General features: G+C 36.9%; 1 protein-coding gene and 1 long non-coding RNA gene across 5 annotated transcripts in view; one reads left to right on the top strand and one right to left on the bottom strand.

Moving 5' to 3' along the window:
* Positions 1-18,547, bottom strand: part of LOC126873791 (ras-related protein Rap1) — a 71,465-nt gene that overhangs the window by 2,941 nt on the left and 49,977 nt on the right. For 2 of the 4 annotated variants that reach the window (XM_050635034.1, XM_050635033.1), the window contains 2 exons: positions 2,261-2,541; positions 1,038-1,319 (listed from right to left, as the gene is read on the bottom strand). In XM_050635034.1, the coding sequence (XP_050490991.1) occupies positions 1,038-1,319; positions 2,261-2,443 (465 nt within the window). In that variant the 5' untranslated portion in view covers positions 2,444-2,541. The remainder of the gene's footprint in view (positions 1-1,037; positions 1,320-2,260; positions 2,542-18,547) is intronic. The other 2 variants (XM_050635035.1, XM_050635032.1) reach the window with 1 other exon arrangement.
* LOC126873800 (uncharacterized) lies at positions 2,548-9,029 on the top strand. The gene is made up of 2 exons (XR_007692551.1): positions 2,548-4,491; positions 4,943-9,029. It is a non-coding gene; the product is annotated as an uncharacterized LOC126873800 (long non-coding RNA).

Below are 18,547 nucleotides of genomic sequence, written 5' to 3'. Positions count from 1 at the left end.
CTTCTGGTCTATTCGAAGGATGATCGTGAACTGCAAGTCACACCATACAAATTGTGGTGAACAGCGACGTGCGAATCATACTCCCACACCTAGGAGATTACGTTCCCACGTTCAATTAGAATATCTCAGCCTTCGTAACGGTCTTGAACTCCCACACTGGTGGTATTAATTAAAAACCAACAATAGCCTGTTCTCGATGGCAACGCTACTGTTATTTCGTAACAACGTTCCTTATTCGCTTTCCTCCAGCTACAACTTTGCACAGCTTGCACACGCACTCTCTATAGATCATTCCATATCGTGATCCTCTTAGCTATAGTTCATTCGAATCTGCAAGTTTCATCTGCTATCAAGTTTCATGCCATATGGGTGAAATATATTTGATATGAATAAGGACTGAATCTTTCAAGTTTCTCATAAATTCTTCTCTAACTGAATATTTTTAGTCTAATTTTGTTTACTAGAAATCGGATCTAATCCCTTGCCTTACAATATCCAATTTCATATTTACAGCATGGATTAAGGGAAGATATAAAAATAAAAAGGAAAGCCAGTTCACATTTGCATCAAAGTCCAATTTTACCTGCAACTATAGTCTCTCTCTCTTGTTACAAGGCTGGGCAAGCAAAATTGGAATAGTGTTGAAATTGGAAGCTTCTAAATATCCATGGCAATAACAGAAACAGATATCAAAGACTCATTAGACTACTGATAGTTGCACTTCTCTGGGCAAAGTACCTCAGGAAATTACAAGCGATTATTCCTCCTACATAATCTTCATGCTACTCTCATCCAATCCTCTTTCTCTCAAGAACCAATGGACATTGGGAGAACCAAAGCTAACAACTAAAAAGGCGGATATCTATGCAAATTCATATTTATACATATCATACGCATTGTGTGCATTTCTCGACCTCTACATTTCTCATAAAAATGGATAAAAATCCACAGATAGATAACACCTATCTATGGCTTACAAGAGGCTGGGAAAAGAGGCTGGTGTGCAGAGGATGGCCTCTGCAAAACCTACTACTCACATCGTTAACATTAATTTTGGCTTTGGCAGAGGTCTCCATGAACGCGCAGTTAAATTGTCGGGCAAGGTTGACGCCCTGGTCTTTGCCCACTACCCTTTCGTCCTCCAAGTCACACTTGTTGCCCACCAGCACCATCGGCACGTCATCTGTGTCCTTCACCCGCAGGATTTGCTCCCTGAGGTCCTGCAGGTCGTTGAACGTCGACTGTGCCGTTATCGAGTACACTAACACGAATCCTTGGCCGTTTTTCATGTAAAGGTCCCTCATGGCTGTGAATTGTTCCTGTCGAAAGAAGAGAACTCTGTCAATTTATGGCTCCTTTGTCCCACGAGGAAACGTCTGGCTCCGATTTGGATGGAGTATCTCTTTTTAGTTGCGGTGACTCGAGTTTAGGGGTAAAAGTAACTCTTCAGAAATTGGTTACCTTAAAAGGTAACTCGGAAACGGTTTTACAGATGGGAAAAATTTCAACGACGAAAACAGAGATATAAAAAACATATATATATATTGTATAATATATATTGAATAATAAAATCGACAAATATTGAAACATAAAATTTTCCAGGGAAATTCACTTGGCGTTAGCATTTCTTATGGGCCTAGTAGCAAGTTATACGATACATATGGTACCATTGCAACATTCCTTCTGAGAGAGATACACATTTTACTTGTTTTGATTCTGTGTATTATATTATGATACTACTATTTATTATACTTACTTATGACATTATTATAATGATAGACAAATTATGAAACTTAAATTTCGTTTACAACTCTTCTCAGACTATGGCAAACATATTTTTCTATCATTGTTCTTATTATTATCAATAAACATTTACTTCAAGTCTATGAATTCAATGTAATATAAATGTAATGATTAATTAAATGTAATATAATTGTAATTAAGTGTAATATAATAATTTGCCACAGTACAATGTTGTGTATACAAAACTTAATATCAAATATAAAAGAATTACTAAAAAAAAAAGAAAAAAAAACACCTTAAAAATGATCTTTAAAAACGCTATTCTTTTGTGCGTTTCTTTATGACCAGAATATACACAACATCAAATATAAAAAAGTTAATAAAAAATCATCCTAAATAACGTAACGTCTGTTCTACATTTTACTGCTAGGACAGTGAATAGAATAAAGAGTTGAAATAATAAAGCAAAGAAGAAAAGATATAATGCGTATATCAAAGGGAAAAAAGAAAAACTCACCGTTCCAGCTGTGTCTAGGATTTCTAACATACATTGTTGACCGTCGACCTCGACCTGTTTGCGGTAGCTGTCCTCGATCGTCGGATCGTACTTCTCCACGAAGATTCCTTGTACGAACTGGACAGTGAGGGCGGACTTGCCTACACCTCCACTGCCCAACACCACTATTTTATATTCACGCATTTCCTTGCCCTAATTCTCTGTGCGCCTCTGGTCACAGCCGAGGGGTCACCGAATCCGCCACGTTTTGCTCCTCTTTGCTTTCAGTTAGATCAGACCTGCTGGTGACAAAAGCACACTTTTATTTCTTAGCATCTTTTTTCTTTTATTTCTTAAACTTGGTATTTTTTTCATAGCAATTTTTCAATAAACTTTCTCCGTTCTCTTAAAAAAAAAAAAAAAAATTGTAATATCTTTCTGAAACACAAATTCCTTGATGAAGTTTCGCTCTTCGGTTTTTAAAATATAATATATATATAAATTATATATAAATATATATAATTCTCTATATAATATCTAGAGAATGTAAATTCTCTATTAAAATTTGCTTTTTTCCTTACACTTTTTAAGTTTGATAACTTTTTAAAGATATAAATTTTCGAATGTGAAAAAGTTTTTTTTTCTTTTTTCCTAAGGTTTTAACATCGCGTCAACTGCACGTGCGTTATTAAATGACGACGACGATGTAGACACCGAGGACTGGCAATACCACGGGCATTAAATTTCGTTACACAACACCGTGCCTTTCAGAAAGAAGAAAATTTCTAATATTTCTGCCTGAAACCGAGATTTGCTTCGTTCATTGTTCCTTTAACGCGGAATTAAAAATTGTTTATAATCTTCTTAGTTTCTTAGATACTTGAAAGTTTACTCGAGCATTGTCGAGCTCTTGAAACTTACAAAACTGCGAAACTCTGATCTACGTTCCATTCAGGTCAGCCACGGAGCCGACAATACGAATTTAAGAATGCAACATAAAATATACCTAAAATAAGGATCAAGTAACCTAAACAATTCATAAATCTATCCTAAACTGTCAGCTGTTGAAAAATCTCTCTCTCTCTCTCTCTCTCTCTCTTTCTGAAAACTTCCTTCAAAATCTGAACGCAATGTGACATTCAATTTCTAACATCAAAAAACGGTCGACTAGATCCGTGAAACTTTTTGAATTTCTGCACGAAACGTAAGGTTTTGCAGGGATGCAGTTAGGAAATTTCGTTCGTGACGGATGATGGAAAAAAGAGAGGGACAGAGACGGATCACGAGCAGGGAAGGAAAAGAGGAAAAGGGGTGCAAAGAAGGATGGAGAATCTCGCGTGCTTTTTCCGTGATCCCATTGTTTTCGCTTCGGAAAACTTTTTCCTACACTTTTGTTTGTAAATGAAGGATGGCCTGGCCGCAGGGTTTACCCACTTTTCTCCTAGAGCCACGGAACAATATAACGTCGAATGTCCGCTTTCCCCTTTCTACACTGCATGGTAATAGTTGTTGTAAATCACTGCTGAATTAATTCTCGCCCTTTCTTTTTTCCCTCTCTCGCTTTCTCCTCCCTTTCGCGACGTTAACACGAGTTACGATTGTCCCTCCCTTTTCGTTGTTTGGAAATGGCACATGTTTGTTCAAACGTGGAACACAAACGTGAGAAATATCGCGCAAACCTTTGGGTTTTAATTCTTCTGGTTTTTGGTCTTCGACTGTGCTCTTCTCCCAACTCTGTGATTTATAAAAACTGCGTAAACACATACAGAGCAACTTTTTCACGGTTGACCATTTGAGAAGGTGTTAATTAATTAGGCGTGTAATTGCTATTACTTACATCTCCTTAACTGTACCTTCTGCAACGTTAAAGTTCTCACAACGTTACTTTCCTACAACGTAAATCTCTCACCAATGCCCGACAGCTCAAAAATTTACCACCACTTTTGCGATTATCTCTTTCGATAACCCCTCCCAAATCCTAATCATTCTCAACGTTTACCGCGCCGTACGTTAACCTCTGCTCATATTTACCACCAGCGACGTTTGGCTCCTCGACCGTTAACTGGTTTCAATTTTTATCAGCCTCGACGTTTACCTGTACTAAATCTTAAGCATTCTCAACGTATACCTCACCCTGCGTTAACTTGCGTTAACTGAGTTTACCATAAACCTACATTTACCTTCTGCAACGTTAACATTTTCTAATGTTTATCATTCTTAACATCTACCTCTTCCAAACCTGCATTTCCAGCGTTTATCAGCATCCTACGTTGACCTCGCCCAATATTTACCACTGCCAACGTTTACCGTAACCTGCATTTACCTCCAGCAACGTTAACATCGCTTAGTGTTTATTACTCTCAACGTTTGTCTCTTCCAAACTTGCAAACCTTAACCATTTCCAGCGTTTACCAGCATCCTACGTTAACCTCGCCCAATATTTACCACTGCCAACGTTTACCGTAACCTACATTTACCTCCTGCAACGTTAACATTTTCTAATGTTTATCATTCTCAACGTCTACCTCTTCCAAAACTGCATTTCCAGCGTTTATCAGCATCCTACGTTGATCTCGCCCAATATTTACCACTGCCAACGTTTACCGTAACCTACATTTACCTCCAGCAACGTTAACATCCCATAGTGTTTATTACTCTCAACATTTGTCTCTTCCAAACCTGCAAACCTTAACCATTTCCAAGGTTTATCAGCATCCTACGTTAACCTCGCCCAATATTTACCACTGCCAACGTTTACCGTAACCTGCATTTACCTCCTGCAACGTTAACATTTTCTAATGTTTATCATTCTCAACGTCTACCTCTTCCAAAACTGCATTTCCAGCGTTTATCAGCATCCTACGCTAATCTCGCCCAATATTTACCACTGCCAACGTTTACCGTAACCTGCATTTACCTCCAGCAACGTTAACATCGCCTAGTGTTTATTACTCTCAACATTTGTTTCTTCCAAACCTGCAAACCTTAACCATTTCCAGCGTTTACCAGCATCCTACGTTAACCTCGCCCAATATTTACCACTGCCAACGTTTACCGTAAACCTACATTTACCTCCTGCAACGTTAATTTCTCCTAATTTTTTATCACTGTCAACATTTACCTCTTGCAAACCTTGACCATCGCCAACGTTCATCATATGCCTACGTTTACTAGCAACACCCCACATTTATCTCCTGCAACGTTAACGTCCCCCAATGTTCATCACTCGCAACGTTTATCTCTCTCAAACCTTAACCACCCCCAACGTTCATCACTACCCTCCGTTTATCTCGTCCAGCGTTAACCATCCCCCAACATTTACCATTCCCAACGTTAACTTGGTCTCCGACCTTAAATTCCCTTCAACGCACAGTGTGACACTTGCTTTGAAAAGCTTGACGAAACTATCTTAACGTTTGCTGGATCTTCAAATGCCCGTACCGTTGCTAAAATTCATGCAAGATCGATGAGACAAAAATCATTTTGGAAATTGAACTCTCTGCTTCTCGACCCTTCCAGGCGATCTTATCCAAGTGAAATCCGCCCTATACCAAACTGTAAAAAATCATATAAGATAAATCGATCGATCAAGAGTGTTTCGTTACTAAATATAGTAATATATGGTAGACATAAAAAGTAGATATACTAAATATGAGAAGATCGCGCAAAGTGGAGTTAACTACTTTCGCCTGTGGACGTTTCAAATGGCGATTAATTTCACTCGCAATCAAGTAATCGTCGAGCCGTCTTGAATCAGTCGGTCGATCGTTTTAAAATGACCAAAGAATGATGCGTTAATCTAAAAAAAGAACAGCTGGTAGGGATTACAGAGCGCAGTTGGCGAATCACGTGGTTTGAAGCGTTTAACGCGATTCGATCGAAGAGATTCGCGGGTGGAATTCACGTGTCGAGGCTGTAAGCTTTGAAAGTTTCGTCGGCTGGTTGTTTAACTAGCGCACTGCGCCTGCCTGATGCACGCAATGCGCCATTTGTCTTAAAAACTAGACAAACTCGCCGGATTGCAGCATTAGGGGCTCGTCGTAATGAGAATTGGAACGCGTTTCATACGCTGTCTCAGAAACGAGAATTTTTTTCGCTGAACGAATTTCTCGCGCAACTCGTGAATTATAGTCGCTGCTATAAGGTAGCTTTGGATTCGCTCAGCTTAGGATCAGACTTTTATTAATTTACATTGCGATCAGATAAAGTTGGGATAATTTTCCATCGAGTCAGGTTAAATATTAGGCTTACATTAATTTCGACTAAGAATAGGTTAAGTTGAAAGTAGTTTTAGCTTAGCTCTGAACCGACTTAGGTTAGCTTTGGATCGGACGCCTTAAATTAATTTGGATTAAGGCTCGATTAGATTTCGATCAGGCGTGGATTAATCTGTATTAAAACTGGATTAAGTTTAGATCGAATACTAATTAATTCTTAATTAGTTTTAGAATGGGATTGGATAGGCTTAGGTTAGGTTTGAATCAGGCTTGAGATCAACTTTGCATCAGACATCGAATACTTTTTAAATTAGTTTCACGTTAGATTTGAGCGGAGCTTAAGCCAGGCTTGGACCAATTTCCATTAACTTTTTCTTCCTAGTAGATAAAACTATAAACGGTTATATTTCAGTGCAAAACGGTCATAGGATAAAGTCGATAGTAACGATAGCAGTTACCAAAGATGCCAAAATGTAACCGGAATTAAATGGAGACCGTAGGAGCTTTTCAAAGCAAACGGAACCGCAGAAAGAATCCAAAACAGACGATGCTATGAAAGCCAACCGAAGTAAATGAAAATGGAGCAAAAGGAAGGTCAAAGATAAGGCGGAGGAATCGAGGACAAATCTGGAGGGATATTGGATAGAATGTAGGGGAAATCGTAAAGAGAAGGAATTAAGGAAAATACACGCTTCGGGGTGAAAAAAGAACTCGTAAAAGACTAAACGGCAGCGAGAGAAGGGAGTCAAGGAGATAGGAGAACAAAGGCAGAGAAGAGAGACAAAGAAGCCGGGAAAAAGGGAAATAAAGAGAGAAAAAGTGAGTCGGCCACGAGTGCACGAGCTGTGGAAAACGAGGTGAGCGCGAGGATTGGCCAACGATGCCATCATGGCGACTGTACGCGTCCAATCACAGGCCACGAATTTCTTTCTACCAATCCGTCATTGATTTTAGGTTTATGAATGGGACACGCTTACGCTACCCGCGTTTCTTTCAAGATATGTACATACTACGAGATTTGCCAGCAACATCTCGGCTTCCACAAAATCTTACGTCACACGTTCCATCGATTCTCACGTTCTACTCAACAGACACTGCAAAGTGTACAATGTAGCAAACTATAGTATTGTAGCAAGCTACGTGTAAAAGGAACAAATTCTTTTATCGAAGAATAATTAAAGCGCAAGAAGGAATGGCACAAGATTTACGATGCAACGAGAAGAAACATTTGCTCTCACATTGGTATAATCTAGCAAAGTATCATTCAGATCTCTAGAAAAATGGAATTAAACCAGTTTTGTAATGTACATTTGTAAACTACAGTCTACTAATTTGAAGTTTTCTTAAGCAATAAAAATCGTGCTAGATACGTTCAAGGAGTTACTTCCGCAAAAGTCCCTAGCAGGCTATCTCTTGGTCGAGACAAAAGTGAGGTTAGAATATAGAAATCGAAGGGGGCTAAACGATAGACCGATAAAAGCAAACGAGCAGTGAAAACAGTAAATAATAACTTCGTCGGATACATTTCAACAGACTCGCAATCAAGCAAAGGCCGTCCAATTAAAAAACGCGCCGTACGACTTCCCCCGATAGAATAGCCAACAAATTCATCGATGTTCGTTTTTAAAATCCTCCAAGCTATCCAGACTCTGTACAAGCAACTAACGACGTTCCACGCTTCAGAACGTACGATACACATCATCAAACCGTGGAATTAGATAAACAAAAAACGAAAAACAAAAGAGAGAGAAAGAACAAGTTCCGTAAACATTACCCATCCGCATCGGTCAGAATGGCAGAAAGTTCGGTCGAATAAATTCGTCACACATCGAAGCACCAGCCGTCATTAAACTAACCCCCCGTACGATCCATAATTTCCCCTCCAACTGCATTTCACCCCGTGTTTGCACGCTAACGAGCGCTAATATATATATATTTTCACCGGGTATAACGAGACTCGAGTGCCTATGAGAAAATGCAACCGTGTTTCCAGTTAAATCCGACCCTCCACGAAAACGCCGACGACCCCAGCAGTGGGATTAAGCGTTTGCTTGGTTACTTCCAGACACTAGAATCTAGGGGGTTTGGGCGCCAAGTGTCGGCAGTTGCGCCGTTTCCATCGAAGCAGGGAGCCTCCACGAGGTGAACGATTTTATTTGTAAAAGTTGTAATCTAAGATGATACAAGCCGTAGCGTGGTACGCTAAGTTTTCAAATATTTGCTTCGATACATACAGAGGCGGATGAGAGAAGATTTAAAATTGATAGACTATAAACCTCGATAACCTTCGTATGGGATCGGTACGGTATGAATTTTAGCATAACTTTTCTATTAAATTGACACACTATGAATTTTATGCCGAAAGTTTGTTAATACGATTTCCAGTTTTAAGTTATAGGTTACAAGTTGAGATTGTTCGTTTTAAAGGTTAGGCGAAGAGTATGGGTTAGGTTAACTTGAACGCGATAGCCAATCGGCCATGTAGAGGTTAAGGAAAGTTTGCGATTAGTGATATTGTTTCCAAACACATATTTTATGTATGGATTAAGTAATAAAATATTATTATTGTTGTTGTTCTTCTTCTTATTATTATTACTATCGTTATCATTGTTATTATAATACCAGAAGTTTGTTGCCATATCGGTAAGAGTAATTTATTTCGTGACATATGTAACATTGTTTGCTAAAAAAAAAAAAAGGGTTGAGCTGCGAGAAGGTGCTTCCCGTGCTATTTTTTGTGCTTTTTTTACAGGCAAAATTTCTGTTCGTGGCGAGGCTAATTCACAATTCACAATTAGAATCACGTATTATACTATCGGTATAGTATATGATGTATATATATTAAGAACGAATAAAAATTTCGAAACATTTTTAAAAAATGATAGAAGCAATTATTTTTTGTTATTTTTTAAAGAGAGTAACAAAGCTGTTTTCTTTCATCATTTTCTTCCTCGGAGACTAAAACAGCTGGAATATGCTCACATATTTATTCGTTTTTTCACATCCATCGAAGTACTTCGATAAAAAAAAAAAAGAAATTACATTTCGACTAAATATGCAACTATAATGCAACTTAGCAAAGTGTGTTTCGCGTAACTTAGCCACAGACGTTCACGCAAATTCATAATCTTATCAACAGAACTGGAAGAAAAGCAATCTAAGCTTCTACTTGCTATCTACTCGCTATATATCATTATACCATTATATATTTAAATACTGTTGAAAATAACAACGTGAGTTCGCGCTCGCCATCTGTATGCAGATGCGCTAGTTACAATAAATAATAACTAGAAGATAGTTCCAGATACAATCGATAGATTTGATCGATAGGTTTAAGATGTTCTTTTGTTTTTATCCCTAGTCCATGTAAGAAAGTGCAATAAAGGTTTTTCGGCTCAGAACTATGTGATAGATTTATCCAAAGAATAAAATAATAGCTATTATGATCCTAACCTCTAAATACAGAAATAACAACAAATGCTTATAATACCATTCACTTGTACCAAACGCTGCCCTTTAAGTATTCTCTATGTTCTTGTGTATTACGCGTGCTCTATAAGCGTCTCTGAATTTTTAAATTTCCCGCGAACGCACAGAAGTCCACCGTGTACGTGTAACGCGCGCGATATGAAAATAAAAATGTTCGATGATTAGCGTAGAATAAAGCTCGCTTTTTGCCAGCCGATGTATAGAGCGTTCGCTTGAATATTTTCGATTCTTCTGCTTTAGTTCGATGGTTTTAAAGCGAAATGGAAGGGCGATGGAAATGATGGAAACGGGAGGAGACTGGTAGAGTAATTTAATATTCGAAACGGTTTCCTAGGTAATTTTAGGTGGTTGTATTGAGAATGATGGCGTGTGAAGGTGTGCAGGGACACGAGGATGTACGAGGAAATAGGGGGAAAGTTAGGCTACTAATGGGGGATTTCGGTTGTTGTGCAAGTGAAGTGTGTAGGAATGGGGTTGGCTGGAATGAAATATTGGAATTGATATAGAATTGAAATACAGTTGGAATGTGGTTGTGGCGGAGTAGTAAAATATTGCGGATCCAATGGAAGTGGAATATTTGATATTCGTATGGCGATATAGAGTCGAAATAATAATAAGAGGATGGATGGCTGAATACAGAAAATAATAACTCGAAATACAGAGCCAGTGAAATTTGTGAAATATTCGTATTTAATAGATTTTAAATATTTAAGTACTTGAGCTTTAGTAAGTTAGTTAAGACGATAGTAAAAAAAAAAATCGAAATACATTGCAGTAGAAATTCTAACGTAATCGATGATGACCAACTGAATGGAAATCCTCGAATAATCTCAATACGATAAAATCATTCGAACAGAACTAGAGATCAAGCGATGAATCTTGAAAATTCCGTGCTCGTTCTTGAAATTCCTTACATATTACTGAAAAATATTTTGAGACGATCAATTCAAAAAACAAAGATACTCGAATTACGACACAATGCAAGAACCACAATTTGTATAGTTCAATTTGAAATAAAATCATATACAAGAATGACAATAAAATTTAAAAACACACCATGGTATTTAAATACTCTACAGACGTTCCTGGAATTTCATGAATATTACTGAAAAATATTCTGAGACGATCAATTCAAAAAAGAGATACTCGAATCACGACACAATGCAAGAACCACAATTTGAATAATTCAATTTTCGATAAGATCATGTACCAGACTGACAATGAAATTTAAAGCACACCATGATATTTAAATACTCTGCAGTCGTTCCTGAAATTCCTTAAATATTACTGAAAATATTCTGAGACGATCAATTAAAAAAAGAGATACTAGAGTTACGACACAATGCAAGAACCACAACTTGAATAATTCAATTTTCGATAAGATCATGTACAAGACTGACAATGAAATTTAAAGCACACCATGATATTTAGATACTCTGCAGATGTTCCTGAAATTCCTTAAATATTACTGAAAATAATACTGAAATTATTAATTAAAAAAAAAAGATACTCGGATCACGATACAATGCAAGAACCACAACTTGAATAATTCAATTTTCGATAAGATCATGTACAAGACTGACAATGAAATTTAAAGCACACCATGATATTTAGATACTCTGCAGTCGTTCCTGAAATTCCTTAAATATTACTGAAAATAATACTGAAATTATCAATTCAAAAAAGAGATACTCGAATCACGATACAATGCAAGAACCACAATTTGAATAATTCAATTTTCGATAAGATCATGCACAAGACTGACAATGAAATTAGAAACTACGCAATGTTGTCTAAAGATTCCACGTTCATCCGTGAGATAGCAAGGATACTCGAGCGATAGCTGAACGATCCAGATATTCAATGAATAATTCTGAATTTCGGAGAAAGAGAAACGGAGGAAGCAAGGGAAGCAAGAGAGACGCAAGCAACCGGAGACTCGTAGCACAGTGACTGGGATGTCCAGCTTCTTCGAATTCCTGATCAAAGCGATTTTATGCATGCAGGTCAAGAATTTCATGACTGTATACTTGATGGCTCGTGGACTGCAATTAACCCTGTTTCGGTTCGGAATTAATGCACAGGATGCGCGATATAAAGACACGTGTTTCTACTGAAAAAAGGAAGGTGTCGTCCAAGCAATGGTCCTTTTCCTATCTCATGAATGACAAAGTTGCTTGGACGCGAGAGCTCCGCCTTTTTTTTTTTTTTTTTTTTAATTTAAAACGAGATAGAAAGCCGAATTTATACAGAGAAATTGAAAAAGTTTGTACTTTTTTGCAAAAATATAAATTTTGTTGATTCTGTTGAAATTTTAGGTAACTTTTTGGTTTTAAGTTATAAATAGGAGGTTGGGCTCATACACAGGGAAATTGAACGGTGTGAGAAGCTTCTGTTTGTTGGGAAAAATGTGGATTCTAGAGTTTAAGTTGATATTTATAGAAAGTTGGTGCTACGCGTTGATCAAACTGAACAATTTGAGAAGGTTTTGTTTGCTGGGGTGAATTTTAGAGATTTTCTTTTGGAAAAATTAATAATTAGGGTTTCAAGAGGTATAAAGCTGAAATTGTAGAGACACTGAAGAATTTGTGAATTTGCTATGTTTTAGAAAAGAAGATATATATATATATATATATTTCAGGAATAGTGAAAGTTTCGAGTGGTGGAAAATGGGATTTGCCGAATAATTAGAGGATTTGTAAATTTGTATCATTATACAAAATCTAAATTACAAATGTAGTCTGCTTTCCTATATGACAAAGAGAACATCCTATATTAAGGAAATCCCGACTGAAAGTTTCCTTATCACAACAAGAACACACTTTAGAGTTTTCCAAAAGAAATACAACCTAACCTGATCCAAGTCTAAGCTGAAAGTTTCCTTATCACAACAAGGACACCTTGAATTTTCCTAAAACGAAAGACCAACAAAATTCAATTTTATACTTAGCTGAAATAGAAACTATAATAAATGATCCTCTATCACAAATATACCTTAAATCTCCCTAAAAGAAAATTAATCCAATGTAACTTAAAACTTTGTATATCACAACAAAGATGCATTACATTTTTCCAAGCGAAAAATCTCTAATACCATAAATGAAAATCCTTTTAGTTACAAGAAAGGACATCCTATAGTTTCTTCGCAAAAAGGATCTAAACAAACTGAGAATCAGAAATCTCGCCAAAATCAAAACTAAAACATTCTTCGATTGTAGAAAAATGTCCTTGGTAGGTCTACTGTCACCTTAAATTTCCAAAATTCACTCTTCTATCTTCTATTTTCTTAAATTTTTTCATCAAACCTCGCTCTAACTTGTCGTAGAGCACGTTAGTTTCTATAAAATCCATTAAACGCTCAAAGTGTAATTACTCTTTTAAGTCACATTGTCGCTAAAATTACACCAACAACCTTCCTTCATTCCCAGTTTCGAAACTTGACTGGTGTGTCTGAGACTTTCTATTTTCCCAAATTCTTCTATCCAACTTTGCTCTAACTTGTCCTAGAACACTTCCCAGTTTCTATAAAATCCATTAAACACTCAAAGCGTAATTGTCCTCTTAAGTCACATTTATCGCTGAAATTACACCAACAACCTTCCTTCATTCTGAGACTTTCTATTTTCCCAAATTCTTTTATCCAACTTTGTTTTAACTTGTCGTACAGCACCTCCAGTTTCTATAAAATCCATTAAACGCTCAAAGTGTAATTACTTTCTTAAGTCACGTTATCGCTAAAATTACACCAACAACCTTCCTTCATTCCCAGTTTCCAAAATTCGCTCGTGCGTTTATCCTCGATGAATGTTTTATTTCCCTCAATAATTCTCGCATCAAACTTCGCTCTAACTCGCCCTAAAACACCCTAATTTCTGCAACATCCATTGGAAGGAATCAATTTCCACTCGCATAGGCTGCGAAATGAATCTCGAAAAATCTAATACTCGGAACGGTTCGACCAATAACAAAGAAGGTTGAAACGTCAAAGTTGACGTTTTAATTGTCTCGGTTGGAAATTCGGTCGCGGGGGTGGATTGTAAATTAGGTCGCAGGTCGAACGTCCTCTGCGGACGTGTATGCGGCTACCGATATATTTTTCCCGGTGAAGAGGGCAGGCAGGGGGAAAGTTTTTTGGACGTTGGCCAAAGGGGTGGCTCGATCCTCGTCGACTTGTTGCTGATACGCCACTCTCATCCAATTAGCGAACCGATCGCTTTGATCACGCTATTTCTGATTTTCAATCCGCTCTTTTTCTCTGATTTTTCATCCGTCGCGTCCTTTGCGCTCCTTTTCGACGAATAAATTTTCGCCAACGCGAAACCAATCTGCCGGAAAATAAATGTGAAAAATTCATTGCATCCCCAGTTTGTGATCTGAGTCGTACGCTACATTTATTTTCTATTTGTATTACATACAAATATTTTATTTTTATTAATATTTATATGTGAATATTTTTTATTTATATTATTATATTTATCCGTACTATTTATTTTGCTAAATATTATATTTATTATAGATATTCTAGATATTTTACTATTATTATTATTATTATTATTACTGTATATTGTACAAAATTTATTTACAGCGTATTTTGAGAGGAGTGGGTGGTGCGTTGAGGTAAAACTTGAAATTTACTTGAAATTCGATATAGGAGAAAATTGCTGGCGGAATTTTCAAAACAAAGGGAAATAGAATAGAATAGAGTGTATACTTTAAATTCTATTCAGTATAAATCCAAGTTGGCGAATCGTATTTGCCATTTAAGGTTTCTCGGAAATTGATTTCATACTAAGGAGGGAGAATTGACTCCTCCTATTTCGCAGCAAACTGCATCATATTAAAAGGAAAACTCGAGGCAAGTTTGACGTTAATTAAAAATTTAGAAACACGAAAGTTCGATAGACCGCGGAAAAGCGTGTGTGGCATCTGAAATACCAGATGATGAGAGCTGGTTTTTAAATGTGAATTTCAAAGATTAATCGGCGAGACCAAAGAGGAAAGATAAAAAAATTCTCCGCAATGTTTCACAGGTTTTTAGCTATCGAGGAGCATCATAAAGCAATTAAAATACGAACAGAGAACGAATATAACGTATGATGCAATATCTCTCGTTAACAAGATGATCGTTAATAACGTTGCAAATTAGTAATTAATTACATGTCCACTTTGATTCGCCTCGATGGAAGCTGCAGATAGGAAAATTCATAAAATCGCATCGAGAAGCTGCTGCCTTGCGATAAACAAACCTGGCTAATGAAAGGGTTGCAGAAAATTTGCTCGATAAACGGGAAACAAAGGAATTAATTAAACTAATACCCGGCCTATTAAAATTTAACGCGCAGCCTGAAGAGAAAAGTTAATTAAAAGATGGCAGATAATCAATTTATACAATACCATCCCCTTGCCATCATCGTCTTCAACAACGATACACCACAATTCACATACAACCGCACGTGATAAATTCATCCAACTCGATATATTTTTCAATATTTCGTTTCGATCCAACGACAATCTTTCTCGATGAAATTTATAACAAAATATACGACATTTATAGAATTTGTAACTTTTTAAACGTAAAATATTTTGTTTTTGTATCATTGTCGGACTTATTGTCACCGAGTTGTATTTGTTGCTACGAATTATATCTCGTAACTGGTTATTAGATCGAGGATTTCCACGCAATTTCATAGTTTTACCAACGGAATGAAATTAATGAGAAACCTAGGTAAAAAATTTCATCTGCGAACAGATGAATATTTTACGTTGCCATGAATATTACTGTTATTGTTGTATCTCGTATATCGTATTACTACTATTGTATATACAGGGTGGCTGGTAACTGGTGGTACAAGCGGAAAAGGGAGTGATTCTACGCGAAAAAATAAGTAGAAAATATAGAATAAAAATGTAAAAAATTAAAAAAATAACGTCAATCGAGACAACGATCTACAGTGAGGTCCGTTACAACGAGACGCGATAAAGTGGACGCGTACCGACCGAAGATTCAAAGTCGATTTTCTCGAAAACAAAGCCTCGAACGAAAAATTTTTATTCTATATTTTCCACTTCTTTTTTCGCGTAGAATCACCCCCTTTCCGCTTGTACCACCAGTTACCAACCACCCTGTATATTGTATCATTATAAATATTGTACATTGTATCGTGAACATTGCCATTTGTCGCTGTTATTTCGAATATTTTATTGTATTTTTGGATTACTACACGCAATCCGTTGATTTGTCTGCCTTTAACTTTGTCGCAAACGTATAAAAATACACAGCTCCATTATGATCAGATTTTATGGATTTGTATGTGTTTGAAAATTAAATTTACAGACGCAAAACCGCGAGAATTGCACCTAATAGAAAAACGTGTAAAATAAGACAAGTACGATATAACAATCGGAAGTATAATATTTAAGTCGAATCGGACAAATCTGCGCTTAGGTTGTACGTAGTTAGCGTGAACTATGCGCAGGAACTTGCATTGGGTTGGCAACTAAGTGGTTGCGGATATTGTCAATATCGCCTAATGAGAAAATTCGTAATCACTTAGTTGCCAACGTTGCCAATAAAACGTGCAAAACACGAATTTACAACGACGCTATCGTTGGTGATAAATTTCGCACGTGACGTGACACGTGAAATTCTCTTCTTTCCTCTTTTCCCTCATTTTTATAAATAGAAGAGAACTATACGTCGCGTGTGAGCGCATTTAAAGGCCGCAATTGTCTCCAGTGGACACATCTTGACACTGATGCGTTCAATTAAAAGCGATGAAGGTTGATCAAGGTTCATCAGAGTCGAGTGACGAAAATGACGCTGTCGACTGGACGTTCTAGAAACGTTCGATCGAGCATCCGTTTCCGGCGAACGAAAAAGGAAAGGAAATTTCGATATCCGCGATAATTGGTAATTTTCTACAGCTAATTGATTATATGATACACACACACACAAGCATTGTGTCTGTAACAAAATAAATCGCGAATTTTCACGTGAATTTCTATTTTCCAGAATATATTGGCTTGGCAACTAAGTAATTGCGGGTTTTGTCATTAGATGATACTGACAAAATTGGCAATCACTTAGTTGCCAAGCCAATAATTAAAAAAAGAAACTAGCATCTCGTAGTGGAAGATTATTTTAATTGCGAAGTATTATGGAAGATACTATACTTTGAAATATTCTAAAATGAAAGTCAAATAAAAAATTCGATACAACGTAAAGTTAAATAATACAATTACGTAAGCTAAATAGTTGGAATTTATCCGACACCGTTCGGGTCATCTATTACACGACAATGCCGCCGCAGTTGAGGGTTAAAAAAGGTGGAATACTGCAGACGGGATGTCAATTGCGTCAATAGATGCCCTGTTACTTGATTTTTCAATTTGCGAGACCTCGCTATATCATGGAACTCTGGTTGAGTGGAGAGTCATACTATGTTCAATGGAAAACCGAGGTATTTTCCCCGAGTGAAAATTGAAAGATCGATCGCGCCGCAGAGGCGTTTAATTTTCACGAGTTAACGTGATCAGGATGTCGCGTGAGTTAGGTCGAAACGATGCCCCGTGGACGCTAATTGAGTGGAGAAAGTGGTGTTGTCGTGCGATAACAAGGTGTGGAAAGTCAGATAAAAAGGTCAGGCGAAAAAAGAAAGATACGAGGATTCTTGAGTCAACGCGTCAACATGTAACGTTCAGTTAAGTCGTTGTTGTTCAACATCGTGGCAAGGTCGTAATTTGAGTCACAATCTCGGGTCACAATGTTAAGTTAGCAGAGTAAATTGCACGAAATGTCCTAAATGTGATACTCCTACCATTATCTGTTACACAAAATAATTTTGTTTTGTACACTCCACTCTTTCCATTATATTCGTAACAACATGATTTTGTAGTCTGGTCATAAGCAATAAGGCGAGAATTTTATTACTAAATTTTTAATGACAATGTTTGTTAATATCGAGTTTATAAGTTGGTTAAACCACGCATATATAAAAAGATGTAATCCGCTTGTACATCTTTGCATTACATATTGAGGTTATAAATACAATAAAAACATTTTGAAACTTCAAAACCAAAATTGCAGTGCCAAGATGACAACGATACATTGGAGACATGAAAATTCAAAGAAATAAAAAGAAAATTTCAACGTTGGTTATACTGTTTTATTTTTCATTTAATTACACCCAGTTGCAACGTGAAGCTTTGCCACTGGTCCTTGAGGATTCTTGAGTTAACTCGTTGAGACCTAACATCGAGTTAATCGAGTGCTCAACGTAGAAACAGAGTTATAACGTGAGTCGCGATCTTGGCTCACAATGTTAAGTTAGAAGTGTGGATTACGACACAATGAGGCGAAGTTGAGCAATAACTGTTAACGAGGATAGTTCATCGTTAGACTTTTAATAAGAACATGTGTCAACGTTGAGTCTATGTTCGAAATTCGAAAGAAGAGCATTTCAATGTCAAGTTTACAACACTAGGTTCTGACTAACCTAACTCGAACCTCGTCACTTAATATCAAATTACACCACTGACTCACAACATTGATCTACGTTGAAACCATACACCAGTGTACAATATCATGTTACAACGTTAAATT

The sequence above is a fragment of the Bombus huntii genome, chromosome 15, assembly GCF_024542735.1.
Source record: "Bombus huntii isolate Logan2020A chromosome 15, iyBomHunt1.1, whole genome shotgun sequence".
In the NCBI taxonomy this organism is placed as follows: domain Eukaryota; kingdom Metazoa; phylum Arthropoda; class Insecta; order Hymenoptera; family Apidae; genus Bombus; species Bombus huntii.
This window is presented reverse-complemented; position numbering and strand designations above follow the sequence as displayed.